Genomic DNA, 21,317 nt, shown 5'->3' on the forward strand with positions numbered 1-21,317 from the left:
ATATCCACAATAATCACTCATCCCCTGCTAATCAAGTATCTATCTACCTCTACCTTAAAAATATTTCAAGGTTCCAATGCCTCTTGAGAAAGGGAATTCCAAAGATCAATTCTCAGAAAAAGAAGTTTCCTCATCTATTTTAAATGGGCACCTCTTTATATTTAAACAATGATGCCAAGTTTTCGATTCTCCCACAAGAGAAACATCCTTTCAATATCCACCCAACAAATTCCCTACAATCTTGTATATTCCAATTAAGTCACCTTGACTAACTCCAGGGGATACGGGCTAAGTCTGTCTACTCTTTTCTCATAAGGCAATCTGCTCATTCCAGGTAATAGTTTAGTAAACCTTCTCTGAACTGCTTCCTAGTTCACTGCCTCTAGGCCAGGAGACCCAGGTTCAAATCCATAACATCTCTGAATAGGGTGAATGAAAAATAAATCTAAAACCGCATAACATGTATTCCTATATGATATTTCAAATCACACACTCACCAGTCTTATTTTCATATTTCAGTGCTCACTTGGTCGTGGCACTGAGGGTAATCTAGAGATTACTAATTTAAGAGGTCCTGTTTGCCAATTTTCTACCTAGCTCCCTAAACTTTGACTTCAGGACCACATCCTTTTCCTACCTTGGTCATTAGTACCACTGCAGACCATGACATCTGATCATAATTGTACCTTTCCTAAGAAGAACATCCTGCAGCCATTCTGTGACTCCTCGACCTTAGCACAAGTAAGGCAACATACCATTCTGGAGTCATATCAATTACGGGTGGCACGGTGGCTCAGTGGTTAGCAACGCTGTTTCACAGCACCAGGGACCCGGGTTCAATTCCAGCCTCGGGCAACTGTGTGGAGTTTGCACATTCTCCCCATGTCTGCATGGGTTTCCTCCAGGTGCTCCGGTTTCCTCCAGGTGCTCCAGTTTCCTCCCACTTTCCAAAAGATGTGCAGTTCAGGTGAACTGGCCATGCTAAATTGCCCATATTGTTAGGTGCTTTAGTCAAGGAAAAACGTAGGGAACGAGTCTGGGTCGGTTACTCTTCGGGGGGTCAGTGTGGCCTTGTTGGGCCGAAAGGCCTGCTTCCACACTGTAGGGAATCTAATCTAAGCCTGTCTGTTCCCCTGGAGAATCCCCCATCACTAATAGGTTTCTACTCTTCTTCCTCCCCTCTTACACAGCTGGACCACTTGTGATGCCACAGGCTTTGCTCTCACTATTCTCCTTCAAGGATCCATCATCTTCACCAATATCCAGACTTTAAAGCCAGTTGGTAGTGGGACATCTGGGGACTCCTGCAATACCTGTCTGTCTCTCAGATTGCCTGGCAGTCACCCATTCTCTATCTGCCCACTTACCTTTAACTTGCAGTGTGACCACCTCTCTGAAAGTGCTTTCCATGTAGTTCTGTGCCTTGTGAATGTACCTCAGTAACTTCAATTGCTCCTAGACCTCCTAAACACGGAGTCATTTAGGTCACGAGAATGTCCACAACTGCCTACATATCACTTGAAAGAGATTCCACTTGGTTGAGCTGCCCTGCCATATATTGAATATGTATTTTACTTCAATTTTAGTTACTTTTACTTACATTAAGTTATTTTAAGTGTAATCATGTACTACTTACAATAGAGCTGAATAGAAATTTGTTACTTTTATTGACAAATCAACATCATTCACTTTGTTAATAAATCCTTACCTTCCCTGCCCATGTTTGGAAATTTCTGTTGTTTAAAATTATTGTAATTGTAACAGTTACTATCATCAGCTGCTCAATAACTCATAATTGCTATGTTTCTTTGTTGCTACATCATGTTCCAGAGACACCAACTCTCCCTCCCTCAATTCTTGAGGGCAAGTCCCTGCTATCCCCATTCTCTCATGGTCACTCACATCTCTCACATGCACAAACAGACAGTTTCAGAAGCTGCTGTCTCTAACACACACACACACACACACACACACATACACACAGAGTTTAATGTGGCCTCCTTCTCTGTCTCACTCACATACTGTTTATGAAATGGCTGCCCCTGTTCTCTCCTTTGTTGTTTATGAAGCCTACCTCTGTCACTTACCTCACAACTTACTCCCATGTGCGCACACCAGGGCAGACATTCACCCACAAGGTGAGAGAAAAATAATTTTAAAAATAAAAAATACAACTGAGAATACTGACCCTGGGGCACTACCACGTTGGCTCATCACAGACTCCAGTTCATCCAGGAAGATAGTAGAGGGAGCATGAAATCGAGCAAGTTCAAACAATACCTGGAAAAACCAAAAGGTAATGCGCTTTAGAAATAAAAATTATATATTAAAATAAGAATAACATTGTGCAACCGAGAAATGGGGAGTAAAACCACAATATTAATAACTCTCATATGGTGATAAAGCATAAAAAGAAGAACAAATCCAACCCAGTCAACTACCGTCCCATCAGTCTACTCTCAACCATCAGTAAAGTGATGGAAAGTGTCATCAACAATGCTAAAGCTGCTCAGCAATAATCTGGGGAAGGTTATCCTACAAACAATACAGCCTGACACAGACATACACATGGAATCATACTTTGTAAAAACCCAGATACCACCATTACCACCCAAAGTGTGCTGTGGCACTGGCAGTGCAGACCTACCAGAATTGCTGACAGTGGTGTACAGCTGGGAAGGATTTGCCTTGTGAGTTCTCAATAAAGCAGGGTTTGTTAAAAGGTGTGGAACTTTTAAATATCAAAATGAAGTGCAAGTTCTGGCTGTACTCAAACAAGAAACATATGACAAGCAGTTAAAAAGTCAAAAAACACATGAGCCTTTATTGCAAGGGGACTGGAACATAAGTATAAGGGAACTGTTTAGTGCTTTGATAAGATCACTTCTGGAGTGCTGCGTTTAATTTTGGTCTCCATATTTAAGGAAGGATGATCAGGGAAGGATGGTCAGAGAAGGATCACTAGTTTGGGAAAGAGGTTTATCCTGTGATGAAGAGGTTAAGTAAATTGGAAATATACTCTGGAGTTTAGAGGAATGAGAAATGATCTCCTTTTGTCATTACAAAAGAGATAGTGCTAGAAAAGCTAAAAAGTCTTAAAATTGATAAATCTCCTGGCCCCGATGGGATACATCCTAGAGTTCTGAGAGAGGTGGCTGAGGAAATAGCGGAGGCATTGGTTGAGATCTTTCAAGAGTCACTGGAGTCACGGAAAGTCCCGGATGATTGGAAGATCGCGGTTGTAACCCCATTGTTCAAGAAAGGATCAAGACAAAAGATGGAAAATTATAGGCCAATTAGCCTAACCTCGGTTGTTGATAAAATTCTAGAATCCATCATTAAGGATGAGGTTTCTAAATTCTTAGAAGAGCAGAGTCTGATTAGAACAAGTCAACATGGATTTACTAAGGGGAGGTCATGCCTGACAAACCTGTTGGTATTCTTTGAAGAGGTGACAAGCAGGTTAGACCAGGGAAACCCAGTGGATGTGGTCTATCTAGACTTCCAAAAGGCCTTTGATAAGGTGCCACACGGGAGGCTGCTGAGCAAGGTGAGGGCCCATGGTGTTCAAAGTGAGCTACTGGGATGGATTGAGGATTGGCTGTCTGACAGAAGGCAGAGAGTTGGGATAAAAGGTTCTTTTTCAGAATGGCAGCCGGTGACGAGCGGTGTCCCGCAGGGTTCAGTGTTGGGGCCACAGCTGTTCGCATTATATATTAATGATCTGGATGAAGGGACTGGGGGCATTCTAGCGAAGTTTGCCGATGATACGAAGATAGGTGGACAGACAGGTAGTACTGAGGAAGTGGGGAGGCTGCAGAAGGATCTAGACAGTATGGGAGAGTGGTCCAGGAAATGGCGGATGGAATTCAACGTGAACAAATGCGAGGTCTTGCACTTTGGCAAAAAGAATAAAAGCACAGACTACTTTCTAAACGGTGAGAAAATTCGTAAAGCCAAAGTACAAAGGGATCTGGGAGTGCTAGTCGAGGATTCTCTAAAGGTCAACATGCAGGTTGAGTCTGTGATTAAGAAAGCGAATGCGATGTTGTCACTTATCTCAAGAGGGTTGGAATATAAAAACACCGTTGTGCTACTGAGACTTTATAAAGCTCTGGTTAGGCCCCATTTGGAGTACTGTTTCCAGTTTTGGTCCCCACACCTCAGGAAGGACATACTGGCACTGGAACATGTCCAGCGGAGATTTATATGAATGATCCCTGGAATGGGAGGTCTAACATATGAGGAACGGCTGAGGATCTTGGGATTGTATTCATTGTAGTTTAGAAGATTAAGGGGAGACTTAATAGAGACGTACAAGATAATACATGGCTTGGAAAGGGTGGATGCTAGGAAATTGTTTCCGTTAGGTGAGGAGACTAGGACCTGTGGACACAGCCTTAGAATTAGAGGGGGTAAATTCAGAACAGAAATGCGGAGACATTTCTTCAGCCAGAGAGTGGTGGGCCTGTGGAATTCATTGCCGCAGAGTGCAGTGGAGGCCGGGACGCTAAATGTCTTCAAGGCAGAGATTGATAGATTCTTGTTGTCTCGGGGAATTAAGGGCTACGGGGAGAATGCAGGTAAGTGGAGTTGAAGTGCCCAGCAGCTATGATGGAATGGCAGAGTGGACACGATGGGCCGAATGGCCTTACTTCCACTCCTATGTCTTATGGTCTTATGGTCCTTGTAACATTTTAGACTCTGAAGGGGCTCAATACTGGGCCAACTGGGAAATCTACAGCATGGAAGCACAGCTTCAAGATAAGGGGTCTATTGTTTAGAACTGAATTTTTAAATATTTACTCATGGGACACAGGCATCACTGGCTGGGACAGCATTTATTGCCCATCCCTAATTGCCCTTGAGAATGTGTTAGTGAGCTGCCTTTTTGAACTGCTGCAGTGTGCTGTCAGTAGATCCACAATGCTATTAAAGAGGGATTCCCAGGATTTTGACTCAGTGCCAATGAGGAGAAATTTCTTCAAAGGATTGTGAATCTTGGGAATTTTTGACCCCAGAGATTTGCAGATGTTCCAGTGTTGAGTAAATTCAAGTTGGGATAGATGGAATTTTGGAAGCCAAAGCATAGAGGTAGCAAACAGAAAAATCAGGTTAAGGCCATTGATCAGCCTTAGAATAGGCTGTAGAGGTTAGATCAGAGTGGTGCTGGAAAAGCCCAGCAGGTCAGGCAGCATCTGAGGGGCAGGAAAATCGACATTTCGGGCAAAAGCCCTTCATCAGGAATGATGAAGGGCTTTTGCCCTAAACATCGATTTTCCTGCTCCTCGGATGCTGCCTGACCTGCTATGCTTTTCCAGCACCACTCTGATCTAAACTCTGGTTTCCAGCATCTGCAGTCCTCACTTTTGCCTAGAGGTTAGATGTCTAATCCCATTTCTAGTCCTTTTTGAAACTGAAGTTACTAAGTACGATGTATGGCTCAATGTCACATTACACATGGTATTTACCATATTTAATAGTAGAAGCCTTACAAGGGAGACACCTATGAAACAAAAATATTTGACAGAGGAACTAATAAAAGTTCCCTACCCTGACAAGTTTTTCAGAATCTCCTCTCCATTTGCTGACAATGGTAGAGGCGGAAATGTTGAAGAAAGTCGTGTTGCATTCAGTGGCGACAGCCTTTGCGAGCAATGTTTTTCCAGTACCTTAACAAAATATAGTCATTAATATTTCTTAAGACACTCAAAGAAATTAAAAAGACTTGTTTGTCTTTAAAAAATATAATCAGATATTATGCAAAATTTATAAAGGAGTATATAGCAATGAGGATACTTTTGAATAATTTGTTGATAACCATGTACAACTCACTTTGTGTTGTTTAAAAACCATAGAACATCAAGCTGTGGCTAATAACATTGATCCAAAACAAAATATTCACTTAAAATCATAAACATAGCTCCCTCAATGGGCCTAATAGGTCAAAGGTACTGGCAAAGATACCATTAAATTGCAAAACAGAAACTTCAGCTTTCATTCTTTTTTGATGCTGACCTTATTAAATGCAACAGGTAGCAGTTGGGGCACTTAGAATTCTGGGCTACTTAGTAAAAAAAGTTAACTAAGAACAGAGAGCCTGGTTGAAAAGGTTACAAGTGTGAATGTGTGACTGGTAGCTGAGTGAGCATGACTATAATGCTCACTATGATCAATTCGTCTGTCAACACTTACTCTACTGCCCGTCACTGGGATGATTTTCAGCTCTGTGGATCCATACACTAGTAACAATAAGAGTTAGGTAAAGAGCAATTGGGGAGAGAAAAATAGGAAAGTTAATTGACATATTCTCAAACATTAACATGGATGTGATCAACCAAGTTATGCTGACCAGGGTGATCCTGTACTTGATCCATCTCATCCATATTGATTTGGCAAATCTCAGCTGGAGAAATGGCAGGAGTCTTAGTCTCTCAATGTCAGTGTTGCTGCTTAAAACTATATTGAAAATTATTTAATGAGTTATTAATAAATCTGTTAGTGGACAGAGAAGTCAGTAGATGAAAATAGGACATATTTACGCCAGCAGGATACTGCAAGGATTTAAGATTCAGCTGTTAATGACTTAGATGAGGAGACTAAATGTGCCATATCCAAGTACAGTGAAGTTAGGTGGGCATGTAAATGGTGAAGAGGCCACAAAAATATATAGACAATGGGCAAAAGTATGGCAAGCAATGTGGCGAAGTTTGAAATTATTTACTTTAGCAGGAGAAGTAAGAAAGCAGATAGGTGGAGTTGTGGACAGTGAGGAGGGCTGTTGTCGGCTGCAGAGGGACTTAGATATGATGCAGAGCTGGGCTGAGGAGTGGCAGATGGAGTTCAACCCTGCCAAGTGTGAAGTTGTCCATTTTGGAAGAACAAATAAGAATGCGGAATACAGGGTTAATGGTAGGGTTCTTGGTCAGGTGGAGGAACAGAGGGATCTTGGGGTCTATGTACATAGATCTTTGAAGGTTGCCACTCAGGTGGATAGAGTTTGTAAGAAGGCCTATGGAGTATTATCGTTCATTAGCAGAGGGATTGAATTCAAGAGTCGTGAGGTGATGTTGCAGCTGTACAGGACTTTGGTTAGGCCACATTTGGAGTACTGTGTGCAGTTCTGGTCGCCTCACTTTAGGAAAGATGTGGAAGCTTTGGAGAGGGTGCAGAGAAGATTTACCAGGATGTTGCCTGGAATGGAGAGTAGGTCGTACGAGGATAGGTTGAGAGTTCTCGGCCTTTTCTCGTTGGAACGGCGAAGGATGAGGGGTGACTTGATAGAGGTTTATAAGATGATCAGAGGAATAGATAGAGTAGACAGTCAGAAACTTTTTCCCCGGGTACAACAGAGTGTTACAAGGGGACATAAATTTAAGGTGAACGGTGGAAGGTATAGGGGAGATGTCAGGGGTGGGTTCTTCACCCAGAGAGTGGTGGGGGCATGGAATGCGCTGCCCGTGGGAGTGGTAGAGTCAGATTCATTGGCGACCTTTAAGCGGCATTTGGATAGGTACATGGATGGGTGCTTAATCTAGGATAGAAGTTCGGCACAACATCGTGGGCCGAAGGGCCTGTTCTGTGCTGTATTGTTCTATGTTCTATGTTCTATGTTCTATGTTTTTCCTATACGTAAGATTCGGACATGCTTGTATTTAAAGAGACTTTGGTATCTTGTACAAGAATTGCAGAAAGTTAACTCATCTGCAGAAAGCAGCTAGAAAGGTAAACGGTGTGCTGACGTTTTAAAAAAAAAACTGGAATACAAGAGTAAAAATGTCTTACTGCAGTTATAAATAGGGAATTGTGAGGCCACTCTTGAAGGAATCTGTACATACCCAAGGAAGAACATAGAATCATAGAACAGTTATATTAAAGGGCCAGTCAATTGGTTCTTCATTTCCATGCTTTTCTCTGTAGGAGAACACGACAACGATAGTATGGCTTGTAGATTTTCCTAAAAGGCTCACTGGACTTGTTCCTATAATAAGGAGAAAGTGAGGACTGCAGCGGCTGGAAATCAGAATCTGGAGTGTTGTGCTGGAAAAGCACAGCCAGTCAGACAGCATCCGAGGAGCAGAAGAATCAACATTTCCAGCATAAGCTCTTCATCATTCCAAGCACCTCATGCCTGATGAAGAGCATATGCTCGAAACGTCAATTCTCCTGCTCTTCAGATGCTGCCTGACCAGCTGTACTTTTCCAGCACCACACTCTTGTTCATATAATAGGATGATTTTCCTTTGAGGAGAAATTGAGTGGACTAGGTTTAGAGTTTTGAAGAATTAGAGATGATCTAATTAACTGTAGAATAATCTTAAGAGGCTTATTGCTGAAAAACATTCCCATAGCTAGGTATCTAGAACATAGGCTTGCAGTCTCAGAATAAAGTCAGCCATTTACGATGAATTAATGTGAGATCTGAACACATGGACAGCCAAAAGGATCATAAATCAGTATTTCCTTATTCAACTGCTACTATTAGGTCATTACAAACAGGAAGGGAAACGTAGGATAAGCAAGGAACTATTTACACTATGTACATGGAATTAGCATGTGAGTTATATTGGGCTGAAAAGTTCTTCGGTCTCCCTTCCTTTCTACCCTCTCTTCACCAAACACTCTTTCCCAGTGACAGCCTGTTCAACTGCTCTAGCAGCTCTCCCTTGCTGTTGCCAATTGCTGGTGAAGGGCTCAGAATTGCTCTGTTTCTTTGCTAAGTGACCTCCATCACCACTGGCACCCAATACAAGAGGATTGTTCTTTGACAACAATTAAGTGGACTGGGCCGAGAGTTTGGAAGAATGAGAGGTCATGTAATGAAATATAGAATATTCTTGAAGGGCTTGTTGTTGCAAAAATATTCTTCCAGGCTGGGAATGTTAAACACAGGGTTGCTGTCTCAGAAGGAGTCAGCTATTGACAAATGAGATGAGGAGAAATTTCTTCAAAAGATTCTGAATTTTGGGAATTTGCTATCCGAGGAAGATGTGGGTGTTTCAGTCACTGAATATACCAGAACCAAGGGAACAGTCTGGGTTAATAGGGGAATTATAGTTTATGGGAATACTATGGGGAAGAAAATTGGTTATGATCTTACTGAATAATTAAATAGACTTGTAGGACCAAACGATCTACTGCAGCCCCTTATGTTTATTTTTGTTAAGAACAAGTTGGGGACAGGTTGGTGGAATAGATTGAGGTCAGAATTTGAATTCAGTTCAGATAGAATGAAAGTCTGCATCATGAGCAGCAAGGGTTAGGAGTCCCTGGAATTTTCTTTATGTAACAGTATTGCCTCCTCTTCAGCATTTATTCCATGTGAGACCAATGCAGCTGCAACATTACTGATATGCTCCAGTTACAACAGGACAGTCACTTAATTTGACAATCAAGTGATGAATGAGCCTCATATATACCTGTATATAAGCAATGGGTCCCATTTGCACTCTAACCATACTGGACTGTATGTAGTTTCTTTTAAAGCATGCATAACTAACAGAACATTTATAATGTTTTTTATTCTTCTTTAAGAGATGAAACGATCGTTATTGCATGTACTTCTTTAAAGATATATAGGGAGAAAGCCTAAAAGGAATAAGACTTGACAACAGCCTTCAATAGCTTTACGTTCTGTTACTAAATCCTTTCCATGATATTTAGCATCTATAAGGGGCAGGTCTAACAGCAGCCCAACAACAGCAACCACAATATGGCCAGAAAAGGGGTTCTAGGTGGTCCGCCAATCTGTTGTTCAAAATGCAGCCAAACGCAACAATAAGATTTTGAAAGGGGCTATACCCCAATCAGAAGCTGGTTCCCTCAAAGCATTTATTTCTGATTGGCTCATTAATGAATAGCAGGATTTCTGTCGGTCAGGGATGGTGTGAATATCTGACAGACTATTGGCAGGGAGTGGGAGAGCATCACTGTGAGGATTTTGACAATGGGAGGAGAGACTGCAAGATTGAGATTCAGCTGGACCATCTCCATAAGTACTATTTACAAAAGGAGGAAATTACAATGAAAGGCAACCCCCATTTTCATTTGAATTTCACTGTTCTGGCCAACTTGTTCTTTCTGAAATGTGCTCATTTGCCACACACACATACACACAGGACACCTCGACCAACTGATCCCCACCCTGAGTGAGAAAAAAATTGTAATGTTGCCCTGAACACGTAACTGAACAACTCTCCTCCAGAGAGAATGACAAACAGGACTTTGGTTTGTCCAGCAACTTACTTGAACTCTTTCAAAAGCCAAAAGCCACTGTATGCAATCAGTCATACTGGACTTAAGTTCTATTGATAATTGCAGCTTCCAACATTTGGCCCTCATTCTCATTCTTTGTACATGAACCTGTCACTTCTGCTACACTAGTTCACTTTGGTGAGCAACCTTTCCTCCCAATATCATATCAGAAATGAAGACCATGAGGATCCTGGCTATGACCTGTTCAGAGCTTCTTAAAGGAATACCAGAGTTAACTCAGTACCCTTGAGAATGAATATCAGCCAGGATTCCTATCCAGTATCTGCTTCTGAAAAGTGTGCAGAAGTGGTCATACGGTGAAAAGCACTGTCTAAGTTGTTTTTGCTGCCGTTATTTGATAATATTAGTTTTGCCCCTTAAAATACATTGTAGTTTATGATTTCCTGATCCAAAAGCAAGATCATTATTTATTTTATTATTAAACAATTTCTGTCTGTGCTAATTCTCAAAAACATGCCATAAAATTCCTTTAGAGTTCTCACAAGAGGCCATCAGGCTTTAACTTTGGTTGTCTCTGCACAAATCAGCCTGACCTGCTCAGTATTTCCAAATGTTCTTGTTTTTAATTCCAAAATAAAAAATCCTTACCTGGTGGTCCATAAAGTAACAGTCCTTTCCATGGGGACAAAATCCCAGTAAACAACTGAGGATACTAGAGGTAAAGATGTACAAGATTAAGCATCATATGTATAATCAGGAAAACACAGAACATTATTTTAAATTAAAAATAACTTGCCTTAATAGGATAGACAACAGCTTCTTTGACAAGTCGTTTGGCTGGTTCCAGCCCAATTATGTCATCCCATCTCACATTTGGATTATGTAGATAAATATCCTTAAGTAGATAAAATCAATTTAAACTTTTAAAATATCTAGAATTTGGAATTATTACTTTAAATTTCTCTCAAGATTTTGTTAAAAATCACACAACATCAGGTTATAGTCCAACAGGTTTATTTGGAAGCACTAGCTTTCGGAGCACTGCTCCTTCTCAAGATTACAGTTGCATAAATATTTAAATAGCAGCTAAAGAACAAAAACATGATAGCAATGCCAAACAACAAAATATGATTTGCATTTTGTGCAAGATCCTTCACCAGATTGACTTGTTGTCCATTTTTACTAGTTCTGCTTCAATTTCATGTTTGCAAATTTTTAAAAAAATTTCTAAGTTCCATCTTACATTTGTGCATTATGCTCATAGTTCATAATTACTTATGCTGAAACGCACTACAAATACCTGCCTATAATGCAAAACCAAAGCTACAAGTTGAAAAATTGTTTTCTCACAATCCTTTACTTTCTTTTGCTGAAGCTATTGAGAGGCTGTTCGACTATAGGTGATTCAGGTTTAGAAATTAAATTTCTCTACAACTTACCTTACTGACAACAACAGCAAGGTCTCTCAGTTCACCATTCATTCCGATGAAGGCACCCAGAGGTTTTATCAGGCGTTCCTACCAAACAAAAATTTCAAGCACGTTAGTACACCAGTACATGGTAGATGACTTTGAAAATGTATACCTATCAACATATCTCATGATGGAATGCAACATCCATCAGGCTACATGTCTGGATCACGTTGCTAGATTTCTAACACTTCATTGACAAATACTGAAAATCTCTGAACTGGCCTTTAAAATACAGAGAGAAAAGAAATCTGCAGATGCTGGAATCCAAAGTAGACAAAGAGAAGGCTGGAAGAACACAGCAGCCAGGTGACATCAGGAGTTCTCCAATTTCAAATAACCTTTCACCTATCCCCGGCTCCCTTTCCAGCCCTGCCTCCTCCTTCCATTTCACCTCCTGTCTCACTATCTCCCCACCCTCAACATTACTCTCCTCCCTGGCTCCTTGACCTGACCATCTTCTTTCCCACCAATCTGCTCCACCCTTTCCACTGACCTAAGACAATAACCAGGCGAAAATGAGGACTGCAGAGTGGTGCTGGAAAAGCACAGCAGGTCAGGCAGCATCTGAGGATCAGGGAAATCGACATTTCAGGTAGGAGCCCTGGGCTGCCTGACCTGCTGTGCTTTTCCAGCACCACTCTAATCTTGACTAAGACAATAACCCTCTACCTGCATCCACCTATTACTATCCCACCTACCTTTCCCCCAGCCCCAACCCTCTCCCTCTATTAAATTTTGAACTCTCTTTTCCTCTCGAGTCCTGATGAAGGGTTTCAACCCAAAATTTTGACTTCTCCACCTCCTGGCTTGCTGTGTTCTTCTGACCTCCTGTTTGTCCACTTTAAAATACGGAATGCAGTCAATCCTGTTCCCAAACAAATGAAAGGGTTCAGGTAACTCTCAGTTAAAATATCACCAAGAATAGAATCACTTATCATATTTTCAATGATGAACACAAAAATATAAAACTATGCAACAGGTAAAAATGGTACAGAAGTGATTTGGCACTAATGACAGAAACAAGAGCAGTAGGTCGGCAAGAAAAATGACCAAGGAGGAATTAGAGACTAAGGTCAGTAAGGCTAAGAGGAAGAACAGACAGGGAGAAATTACTCTTTTTTTTCATTCATTTGTCTGTTCTTCCTCTTAGCCTTACTGACCTTAGTCTCTAATTCCTCCTTGGTCATTTTTCTTGTCTGTATATTGGCTTGTATATATTGCTGTTCCTTCACTGCTGCTAGATCAAAATCCTGGAAATCCCTCCCTAACAGCATTTTGGGTCAACCCACAGCAGATAGATTGCAGTGGTTCAAGAAGGCAGCTCACCACCAGTTTCTCAAGGGCAACTTGGGATGGGTGTCGCTGGCTGAATAGCATTTATTGCCCATCCCAAGTTGCCCTTGAGAAACTGGTGGTGAGCTGCCTTCTTGAACCACTGCAATCTATCTGCTGTGGGTTGACCCAAAATGCTGTTAGGGAGGGATTTCCAGGATTTTGATCTAGCAGCAGTGAAGGAACAGCAATATATACAAGCCAAAATGTTGAGTGGCTTGAAAGGTAACTTGTGGGTGGTGGCATTCCCATGTATCTACTGCCCTTATTCTTCTTGATGGAAGTGGTCATGGAGTTGGCAGGTGCTGTCAAACATTCATCGGTGAATTTTTGCAGTGGATCTTATAGATTAGCAGCAGTGTGTACTGAGTGTCTTGGAGGAAGCAGTGGATGTTTGTGAATGTGGTGCCAATCAAGCGGTTACTTTGTCTTGGATAGTGTCAAGCTTCTTGACTGGTGTTGGAGTTGCATTCATCTTGGCAAGAAGGAAGTATTCAATTACATTCCTGACCTGTGCCTTGTAGATGATAGAAAGGCTCTGGGGAGTCAGGAAGTGAGCTACTTGTCACAGTATTCCTAGCCTCTGACCTGCTCTTGCAACCACTGTGTTTATGTGGGAAGCTCTGGGTCCATGGTAACTCCAGGATGTTGATAGTTTGATATTCAGTGATAGTAAGACCATTGATGGTCAAGGGGCAGTGGTTAGATTGTCTCTTAATGGTGATGGTCATAGCATTTGTACAGCACGAATATTACAGCCACTTGTCAGCCCAAGTCTGAATGTTGTCCAGATCTTGTTGCATTTGAACATTGTGATACTGAAGCAATCAATCTTAAATGGTACTGAACATTGTATCATCAGCAAACATCACCACTTCTGTCTTTATGATGGAAGGAAGGTCATTGATAAAGCAGTTGAAGATTGTTGGGCCAAGCCACAACCCTGAGGAATTCCTGCAGAGATGTGTTGGAGCCAAGATGACTAACCCCCAATAACTATCACCATCTTCCAATGTGCCAGGTATGACACCAACCAGCAGAGAGTTGGCCTCCGATACAAGTGATTCCAGTTTTGCAAGGGCTCCTTGGTACCACACTCAGTCAAATGCAGCCTTGATGTCAAGGAATGTCACTCTCACTTCTTGAATTCAGCTCCTTTGTTCACATTTGATCAAAGGCTTTAATGAGGTCAGGAGCAGAATGGTCCTTGCAGAACCTAGACTGGTCTTCACTGAGCAGGTTATTGCTGAGCAGTTACTGCTTGTTAGCACTGTTGAGGACATCTTCCAGCATATATTGATGATCAAGAGTAGACTGATGGGGCAGTAACTGGTCAGGTTGGATTTGTCCTGCTTTTTATGTTCAGGACATACTTGGGCAATGTTTTAAAACATCAAACAGAACACAGTTGTATCTGTACTGGAAGAGCTTGGCTAGAGGGGTGGCAAGTTCTGGAGTACAAGTCTTCAGTGTTCTTGGCAGAATATTGTCAGACCTCATAGCTTTTCAGTGTCTCCAACCATATCATGTGGAGTGAATCAAAGTGGCTGAAGACTGCTATCTGTAATGCTGGAGCCACTGCAGAAAGCCAAGATGGATCATCCACTCAATACATCTGACTGAATATTGCAGGGAATGTTTCAACCATATATTTTGCACTGATGTGCAGGGATCTTCCATCATTGAGGATGGGGATATTTGTGGAACCTCCTCCTCCAGTGAGTTATTTCATTGTCCACCACCATTCAGGATTGGATATGGCATGACTGCTGAGCTTAAATCTGATCTGTTGGTTGTGGGAATCACTTAGCTCTATCTGTCACTTGCTGCATATAATGTTTGGCAATGCAAGTAGCCCTGTTTGGGAGCTTCATCAGGTTGAGACCTCATTTTTCGGTATACCCGGTACTTTTCCTAGCATGACCGCCTGCACTCTCCAAACAATAAGGGGTGGTGGTAATGATTGAGTGGAGATATACCAGGCCACAAGGTTACAGATTGTGCTGGAGTACAATTCTGCTACTAGGAGAAAGTGAAGACTGCAGATGGTGGAGATCAGAGTAGAGAGTGTGGTGCTGGAAAAGCACAGCAGGTCAGGCAGCTTCCAAGCAGCAGGATAATCAATGTTTCAGGCATAAGCCCTTCATCAGGAATGAGGCTTGTGAGCTGGGGGCTGAGAGATAAATTGGAAAGGGGTGGGGCTGGGGGGGGTGGGGACAGTAACTGAGAGTGTGGTAGGTAGATGAAGCGGGGGGGCGGGGTAACCACCTCACTGGGATAATCACCTCAGTAGAGGTATCGCACTCTCAGCTACCTTCCCCCAAGCCCCACCCCCCCACCCCAGTTATCTCTCAGACCCCGGCTCACAAGCCTCATTCCTGATGATGGGCTTATGCCTAAAACTTCAATTCTCCTGCTCCTTGGATGCTGTCTGATCTGCTGTGCTTTTCCAGCTCCACACTCTGGACTACAATTCTGCTGTTGTTGATGGCCCACAAGCGCCTCATGACTGCCCAATCTTAAGTTTCTAGGTTTGATATAACTCTTTCCTAATTAGTGAAGTGATAGTGCCAGACACACAATGGCCAGTATTCTCAATGTGAAAGCAAGCCTTTGTGTCCACAAGGACTGCACAATGGTCACTTTTACTGATACTGTCATGGACAGAGGCATCCATATTGGTAAGGATGAGGTCAAGTACGTTTTTCCCTCACCACCTGCTGCAGACCCAGTCTAGCAGCTATGAGCTGGTCACGTCCAAAAGGACAATCAGTAGTACTGCTGCTGAGCTACTTTTGGTGTACAGTGTTTGCTAAATGTTGTTTGACGTGGAAGAGTACCAATTCATCAGTGGAGGGAAGGCAGTATGTGGTAATCAGCAAGAAATTTCCTTGCTCATTTTTAACTTCAAGCTATGAAACTTCATTGGGTCCGCAATCAGTGGCAAGCACTCCCAGGGCAACTCCCTCCCAACTGTATACCACTGTGCTGCTATTTCTGCTGGAGGGTGTTTGTTAGGTGCATCCAGCAGGGTTTTGTGAAGCAATATGGGGTGGCACGGTGGCTCAGTGGTTAGCACTGCTGCCTCACAGCACCAAAGACCCGGGTTTGATTCCCACCTTTGGTGAGTGTCTGTGTGGAGTTTGCACATTCTCCCTGTGTCTGCGTGGGTGCTCTGGTCTCTTCCCACAATCCAAAGATGTGCAGGTCAGGTGAACTAGCCATGCTAAATTGCCCATAGTGTTAGGTTCATTAGTCAAGGGTAAATGGATTTTTTATCTCTAAATATAGGGTAGGAGAATGGTGCTTGGTGGGTTACTCTTCGGAGGGTCGATGTGGACTTGTTGGGCCAAAGGGTCTGTTTCCATACTGTAGGGAATCTAATCTAATCTAACTAGGGAAGGGGCCATAATAGACCTAGTGTTGAGGAATCAGCCCAACCAGTGATTGAAGTTTCAAATGGGGGGAGCAATTTGAGAACAGAGGTCATAATTTTATAAGTCTTAAGTTACTGATAGATAAAAGATTAGTCCTCAGGTAAAAGTACTAAATTTGGGGAAGGCCACCTATGACAATATTAGGCAGGGACTGGGGAATGTAGATTGGGGATGACAAGGACCTGAGCGCAAGGGACAACCCTTTGGAACGGAGATGACGAGGAATCCCTTCAGTCAAAGGATGATTAGTATGTGGAACTCATTGTCACAGAAGGCTGTAGAGGCCAAGTTATTGAGTGTAATTAAGGCAGAGGTAGATAGGTTTTGATTGGCAGCATGGGTTTGTGCAGGCAAGGTCATGTCTTACCAATTTGATTGAGTTTTCGTGAAGTGACAAAGATTGATGAGGAAAGGGCAGTGGATAAGGCACTTCATAGCAGACTGATACAAAAACAGAGTCTCGTGAGATCTGGGGTGAGCTGTTTAGATAGATCCAGAACTGGTCTGGTCATAGAATACAGAGAATAGTGGTGGATGGATGCTTTTCGGAATGGAGATCAGGAACTAGCGGTATTCCGCAGAGATCAGTGTTGGGACTTCTGTTTGTTTTATATGATCTGAAGAAAAATGTAGATTGTCTGACTAGCAAGTTTGCAGATGACACCAAAATTAGAATTGGCGAGGAAGATTGTCAAAGGATACAGCATCATATAGATAGATTGCAGATATGGGCAGAGAAATGACAGATAAAGGTTAATCTGGACAAATGTGAGGTGATGCATTTCAGAAAATCAAATTGAGGCGCAAATTATGTAATGAATGGCAGAGCCCTTAGGAGCACTGACATACCGAGGGATCCGGACGTACAGTCCCACAGACTGCTGAAAGTGGCAACACAGGTGGATAAGGTGGTCAAGATGGCAGATAGCTCGCTTGCCTTCATCGGCTGGGGCATCAAATATAAAACTTGGCAAGTTATCTTACAGCTGTACAAAACTGGAATTTTGCATGCAGTGTGGTTGCCAAACTACCAAAAGGACATGGATGCTTTGGCGAGGGTGCGGAGAAGGTTTACCAGAATGTTGCCTGGTATGGACGATTTTAGTTATGAGGAGAGGTAGGATAAACTCAGATTGTTTTCACTGGAAAGATGGAGGCTGAGGAGCCACCTAGTAGCTCTCTACAAAATGATGAGAGGCATAGACAGGGCGGATACTCAAAGGCTTTTTCCCCTGGTAGAAAGGCCCTACAAGACTGCACAGGTTCAAGGTGAGAAGGGGAAAATTTAAGGGAGAAGTTTTCCCACGGAGGGTGCCTGGAATACACTGTCAGTGGAAGTGATGGAAGTAGGCATGTTTATAACATTTAAGGTGCATCTTAATAGACAAATGAATGAGAGGCAAACAGGGATAGAAACCACACATGGACAATAAGTAGTGGGTCTAAATAAGGACTAGAAATCAGCACAGGCTTGGTGGGCCGTAGGACCTGTTCCTGTGCTGTACTGGTGTATTTTTGGATTTCAAGCGGCATCATTTTCAAGAAAATCAAATCTGGTCTCAAAACCTTTCATATCTTCATAACCAAACTCACTGAAGGATCTTGGTTGTAATGTAGACTGTTGACTGCTATTTCAGTTGATGAATCTTTGACAGCATTTTGAATCATACCTCGTAAGTCAATGATCTGACCCTGTATATAAAATAAAAGTGAAATAAAATTGAGAAAACTTGCTCAAGTTTCAACATCAACATTTCTCTTATCAGTCACAGGAACAAGAATGAGCATTTTAGCACCTACCCGTCTGGGATGAAGTCCATCTCCAACTTTAATAGTAGACACATTCAAACCAAACTCTGATGTCTCAGGAGGTGTAGACTGCCCATTCTCCTGAATTAATCACCAAAAAAAAAGTGATCATAGTGTCAGAGATCAGAAGAGGTCCTTTAGCTCATTGAGTGTACGCCAACAAAAACTACTCTAAATCTACAGTTGTCCCATTTCTCAGCATTTGGACCACAACCTTGAATGTTTGATATTTCAGGTAACTAATCCAAGCACCTGTTAAAGGTTGAGGTTTCCTACCTCAACTACCTCCCAAGCAGTGCACTTCAGATTCCCACCACCCTCTGGGGGAAAACTTATTTTCACAATGTCCCTCTAAACCTTCTAAAAAAAGGCACAGATGCTAGAAATCTGAAACAAGAACAGAAATTGCTGGAAAATCTCAGCAGTGACCCTTCATCAGAAAGGTATGGATTTTATACAGAAGATGGAGGTATGGGGGGTGGGGGTGGGGGAGTAAATGTTAGGTGGGCATAGAGCCCAAAGAGAGAGAAAAACAGTTGGACACATAAAGGAGTGTCAATACATCCATCTAAAGGAATGATTAGCTCCGAATGGGGACTATTAGTGGCTGACAATGGGTAGACTGTCATAGCAGCCCATATGACAAGGTTTGGTGTGTGGGGATAGGGGAAAGCATGGGAAAAGTTGCTCAGGCCCCAAAATTATGGAACTCAATATTGAATTGAGAAGACTACATGGTTCCCAAGCGGAAAGTGAGGCACTGTTCTTCTAGCTTGCACTGAAGCTCTGCAGCAAGCCTGAGACAGAGATTAGAATAAATCCCCTACAGTGTGAAAATAGGCCATTTGGCCCAACAAGTCCACACTGACCCTCCAAAGAGTAACCCACCCAGACCCATTTCCGTTTGACTAATGCACCTAACACTACGGGCAATTTAGCATGGCCAATTCACCTGACCTGCACATCTTTGGACTGTGGGAGGAAACTGGAGCACCTGAAGGAAACCCATGAAGACACGGGGAGAACGTGCAAACTCCATACAGGCAGACAGTCACCCAAGGCTGGAATTGAACCTGGGTCCCTGGCGCTGTGAGGCAGCAGTGCTAACCACTGAGCTATCATGCCACCCCCGATGGTGCATTAGTCAGATGTTGGCCAAAGAACACACTGGTGTGTTGAGGCTGCAAGTAACTGGAAACTTGGTCTTTTTTGTAGACAAAACATTGGAGTTCTGTGAAACAGTCAGCCAGTCTGCACTTCATTTCCCAATGTAGAAGAGACCACATTGTGAGCAGAAAATACAATAGACTATATTGAGTGAAGTGCAGTTAAAGTGCTACTTCACCTAGCAGGTCTGTTAGGGGCCTTAGATACTGAGGAGTTAGGAAGTAAATGGGCATGTGTTACACCTTCTGCAATTGCAGGACAAGATGCCATGACATTGTGGAGACATGTTGGGAGATTCCTCTGAGCTTTTTCATGTCCTGCCATTCATTGAGTATTCCCTTGTCTTGATACTTCTTCCAAAGTGTATCACCTCACACTTTTCAGAGTTAAATTTCATCTACAACTGAGCTGCGCTGACCAACATGTCCAAATCCTCCTGTGAACTAAGACCTTCTCCCACTGGAAACTATCTGGTCAATCTTTGTGTCATCTGCAAACTTACTTATCATCTCCTCCACATTCTCTTCTCGAAGAATAATAAGGAACGCAGCACTGATTCTTGTAAATCTCACAGGTTACCAGCCTGCAGTCACACAACAACCTTCTCCCACCACTATATCTCCTATCCTAAGCCAGTTTTGGATCTAACTACCATAACTACCCTGGATCACATGTGCTTTTACCTTCATCAGTCTTCCACGTAAGGACCTCAGGAAAGGCTTTGCTGAAATCTATACATACTACATCAGCTACACTACCTTCATCTACACACCAGGTCTTCTCCTCAAAAAATTCTATCAAACTTGCTAGTCATGACCTCCCTCTGACAGATACTGGATTAGTGGTGCTGGAAGAGCACAGCAGTTCAGGCAGCATCCAACGAGCAGCGAAATCGACATTTCGGGCAAAAGCCCTTGTCCGAAACGTCGATTTCGCTGCTCGTTGGATGCTGCCTGAACTGCTGTGCTCTTCCAGCACCACTAATCCAGTATTTGCTTTCCAGCATCTGCTGTTATTGTTTTTACCTCCCTCTGACAGAGTCATGCTTGCTAGCCTTGATCATACCTTGACTTTCCAAGTGGAGATTAAGTCTCTCCTTCAGAATTAGCTCCAATAGTTTTCATACTAGTTGTAAGAGAGACTTAATAGCCAGTCATTTCCCCATTTTTTTCTCCACCACCATTCTTGAAAAGTGGAAACATATTAGCTGCCCTCTCTTAGGCCAGAGGGGAATTGAAAATTGGGTCAGAGTCCTTGTAATTTCCTTCCCTGTCTCCAAGAGCAGTTGAAGATACAAATCAAAACCAAAACAACTGTGGATGCTGTAAATTGGAAACAAAAACAGAAGTTGCTGGAAAAGCTCAGCAGGTCTGGCAACATCTGTAAAGAGAAATCAGAGTTAACGTTTCAGTCCAGAGATCCTACCTCAGAACTGATGTTAGCCAGGAAAATTTTGGTTTAGATGCACAAAATAGGATTGTTATTTTTCCACACTTCAGTGAACTGTTTGCATATCTGCACCTCTATTCCCCACTGACTGTCTGGGGGTTTATAATACACACCCTGCAGTATTACTACTCTCTTTTTATTCCTAAGCTCTATCCACAAAACCTCATTTAAAGACCCTCATTACAGTGGCTCAGTGGTTAGCACTGCTGCCTCACAGCGTCAGGGATCCGGGTTCGATTCCAGCCTTGGCCAACTGTCTGTATGGAGTTTGCACATTCTCCCTGTGTCTGCATGGGTTTCCTCCAGGTGCTCCAGTTTCCTCCCGCAATCCAAAGATGTGCAGTTTAGATGAATTGACCATGCTAAATTGCCCATATAGTGTTCAGGGATGTGTAGGTTAGGTGCATTAGTCTGGAGTAAATGTAGGGGAATAGGT

At 42.6% G+C, this 21,317-nt stretch overlaps 1 protein-coding gene across 2 annotated transcripts in view; it reads right to left on the minus strand.

Moving 5' to 3' along the window:
- The window catches only part of katnal2 (katanin p60 subunit A-like 2), an 83,593-nt gene that overhangs the window by 21,522 nt on the left and 40,754 nt on the right, over window positions 1-21,317 (minus strand). For both annotated transcript variants that reach the window (XM_072574937.1, XM_072574935.1), the window contains exons 6-12: window positions 18,257-18,346; window positions 18,050-18,148; window positions 11,655-11,732; window positions 11,012-11,110; window positions 10,864-10,927; window positions 5,554-5,672; window positions 2,189-2,280 (exon numbers count right to left, since the gene is read on the minus strand). In XM_072574937.1, the coding sequence (XP_072431038.1) occupies window positions 2,189-2,280; window positions 5,554-5,672; window positions 10,864-10,927; window positions 11,012-11,110; window positions 11,655-11,732; window positions 18,050-18,148; window positions 18,257-18,346 (641 nt within the window). The remainder of the gene's footprint in view (window positions 1-2,188; window positions 2,281-5,553; window positions 5,673-10,863; window positions 10,928-11,011; window positions 11,111-11,654; window positions 11,733-18,049; window positions 18,149-18,256; window positions 18,347-21,317) is intronic.

Source organism: Chiloscyllium punctatum, chromosome 1 (genome assembly GCF_047496795.1).
Source record: "Chiloscyllium punctatum isolate Juve2018m chromosome 1, sChiPun1.3, whole genome shotgun sequence".
NCBI classification, from domain to species: Eukaryota; Metazoa; Chordata; class Chondrichthyes; order Orectolobiformes; family Hemiscylliidae; genus Chiloscyllium; species Chiloscyllium punctatum.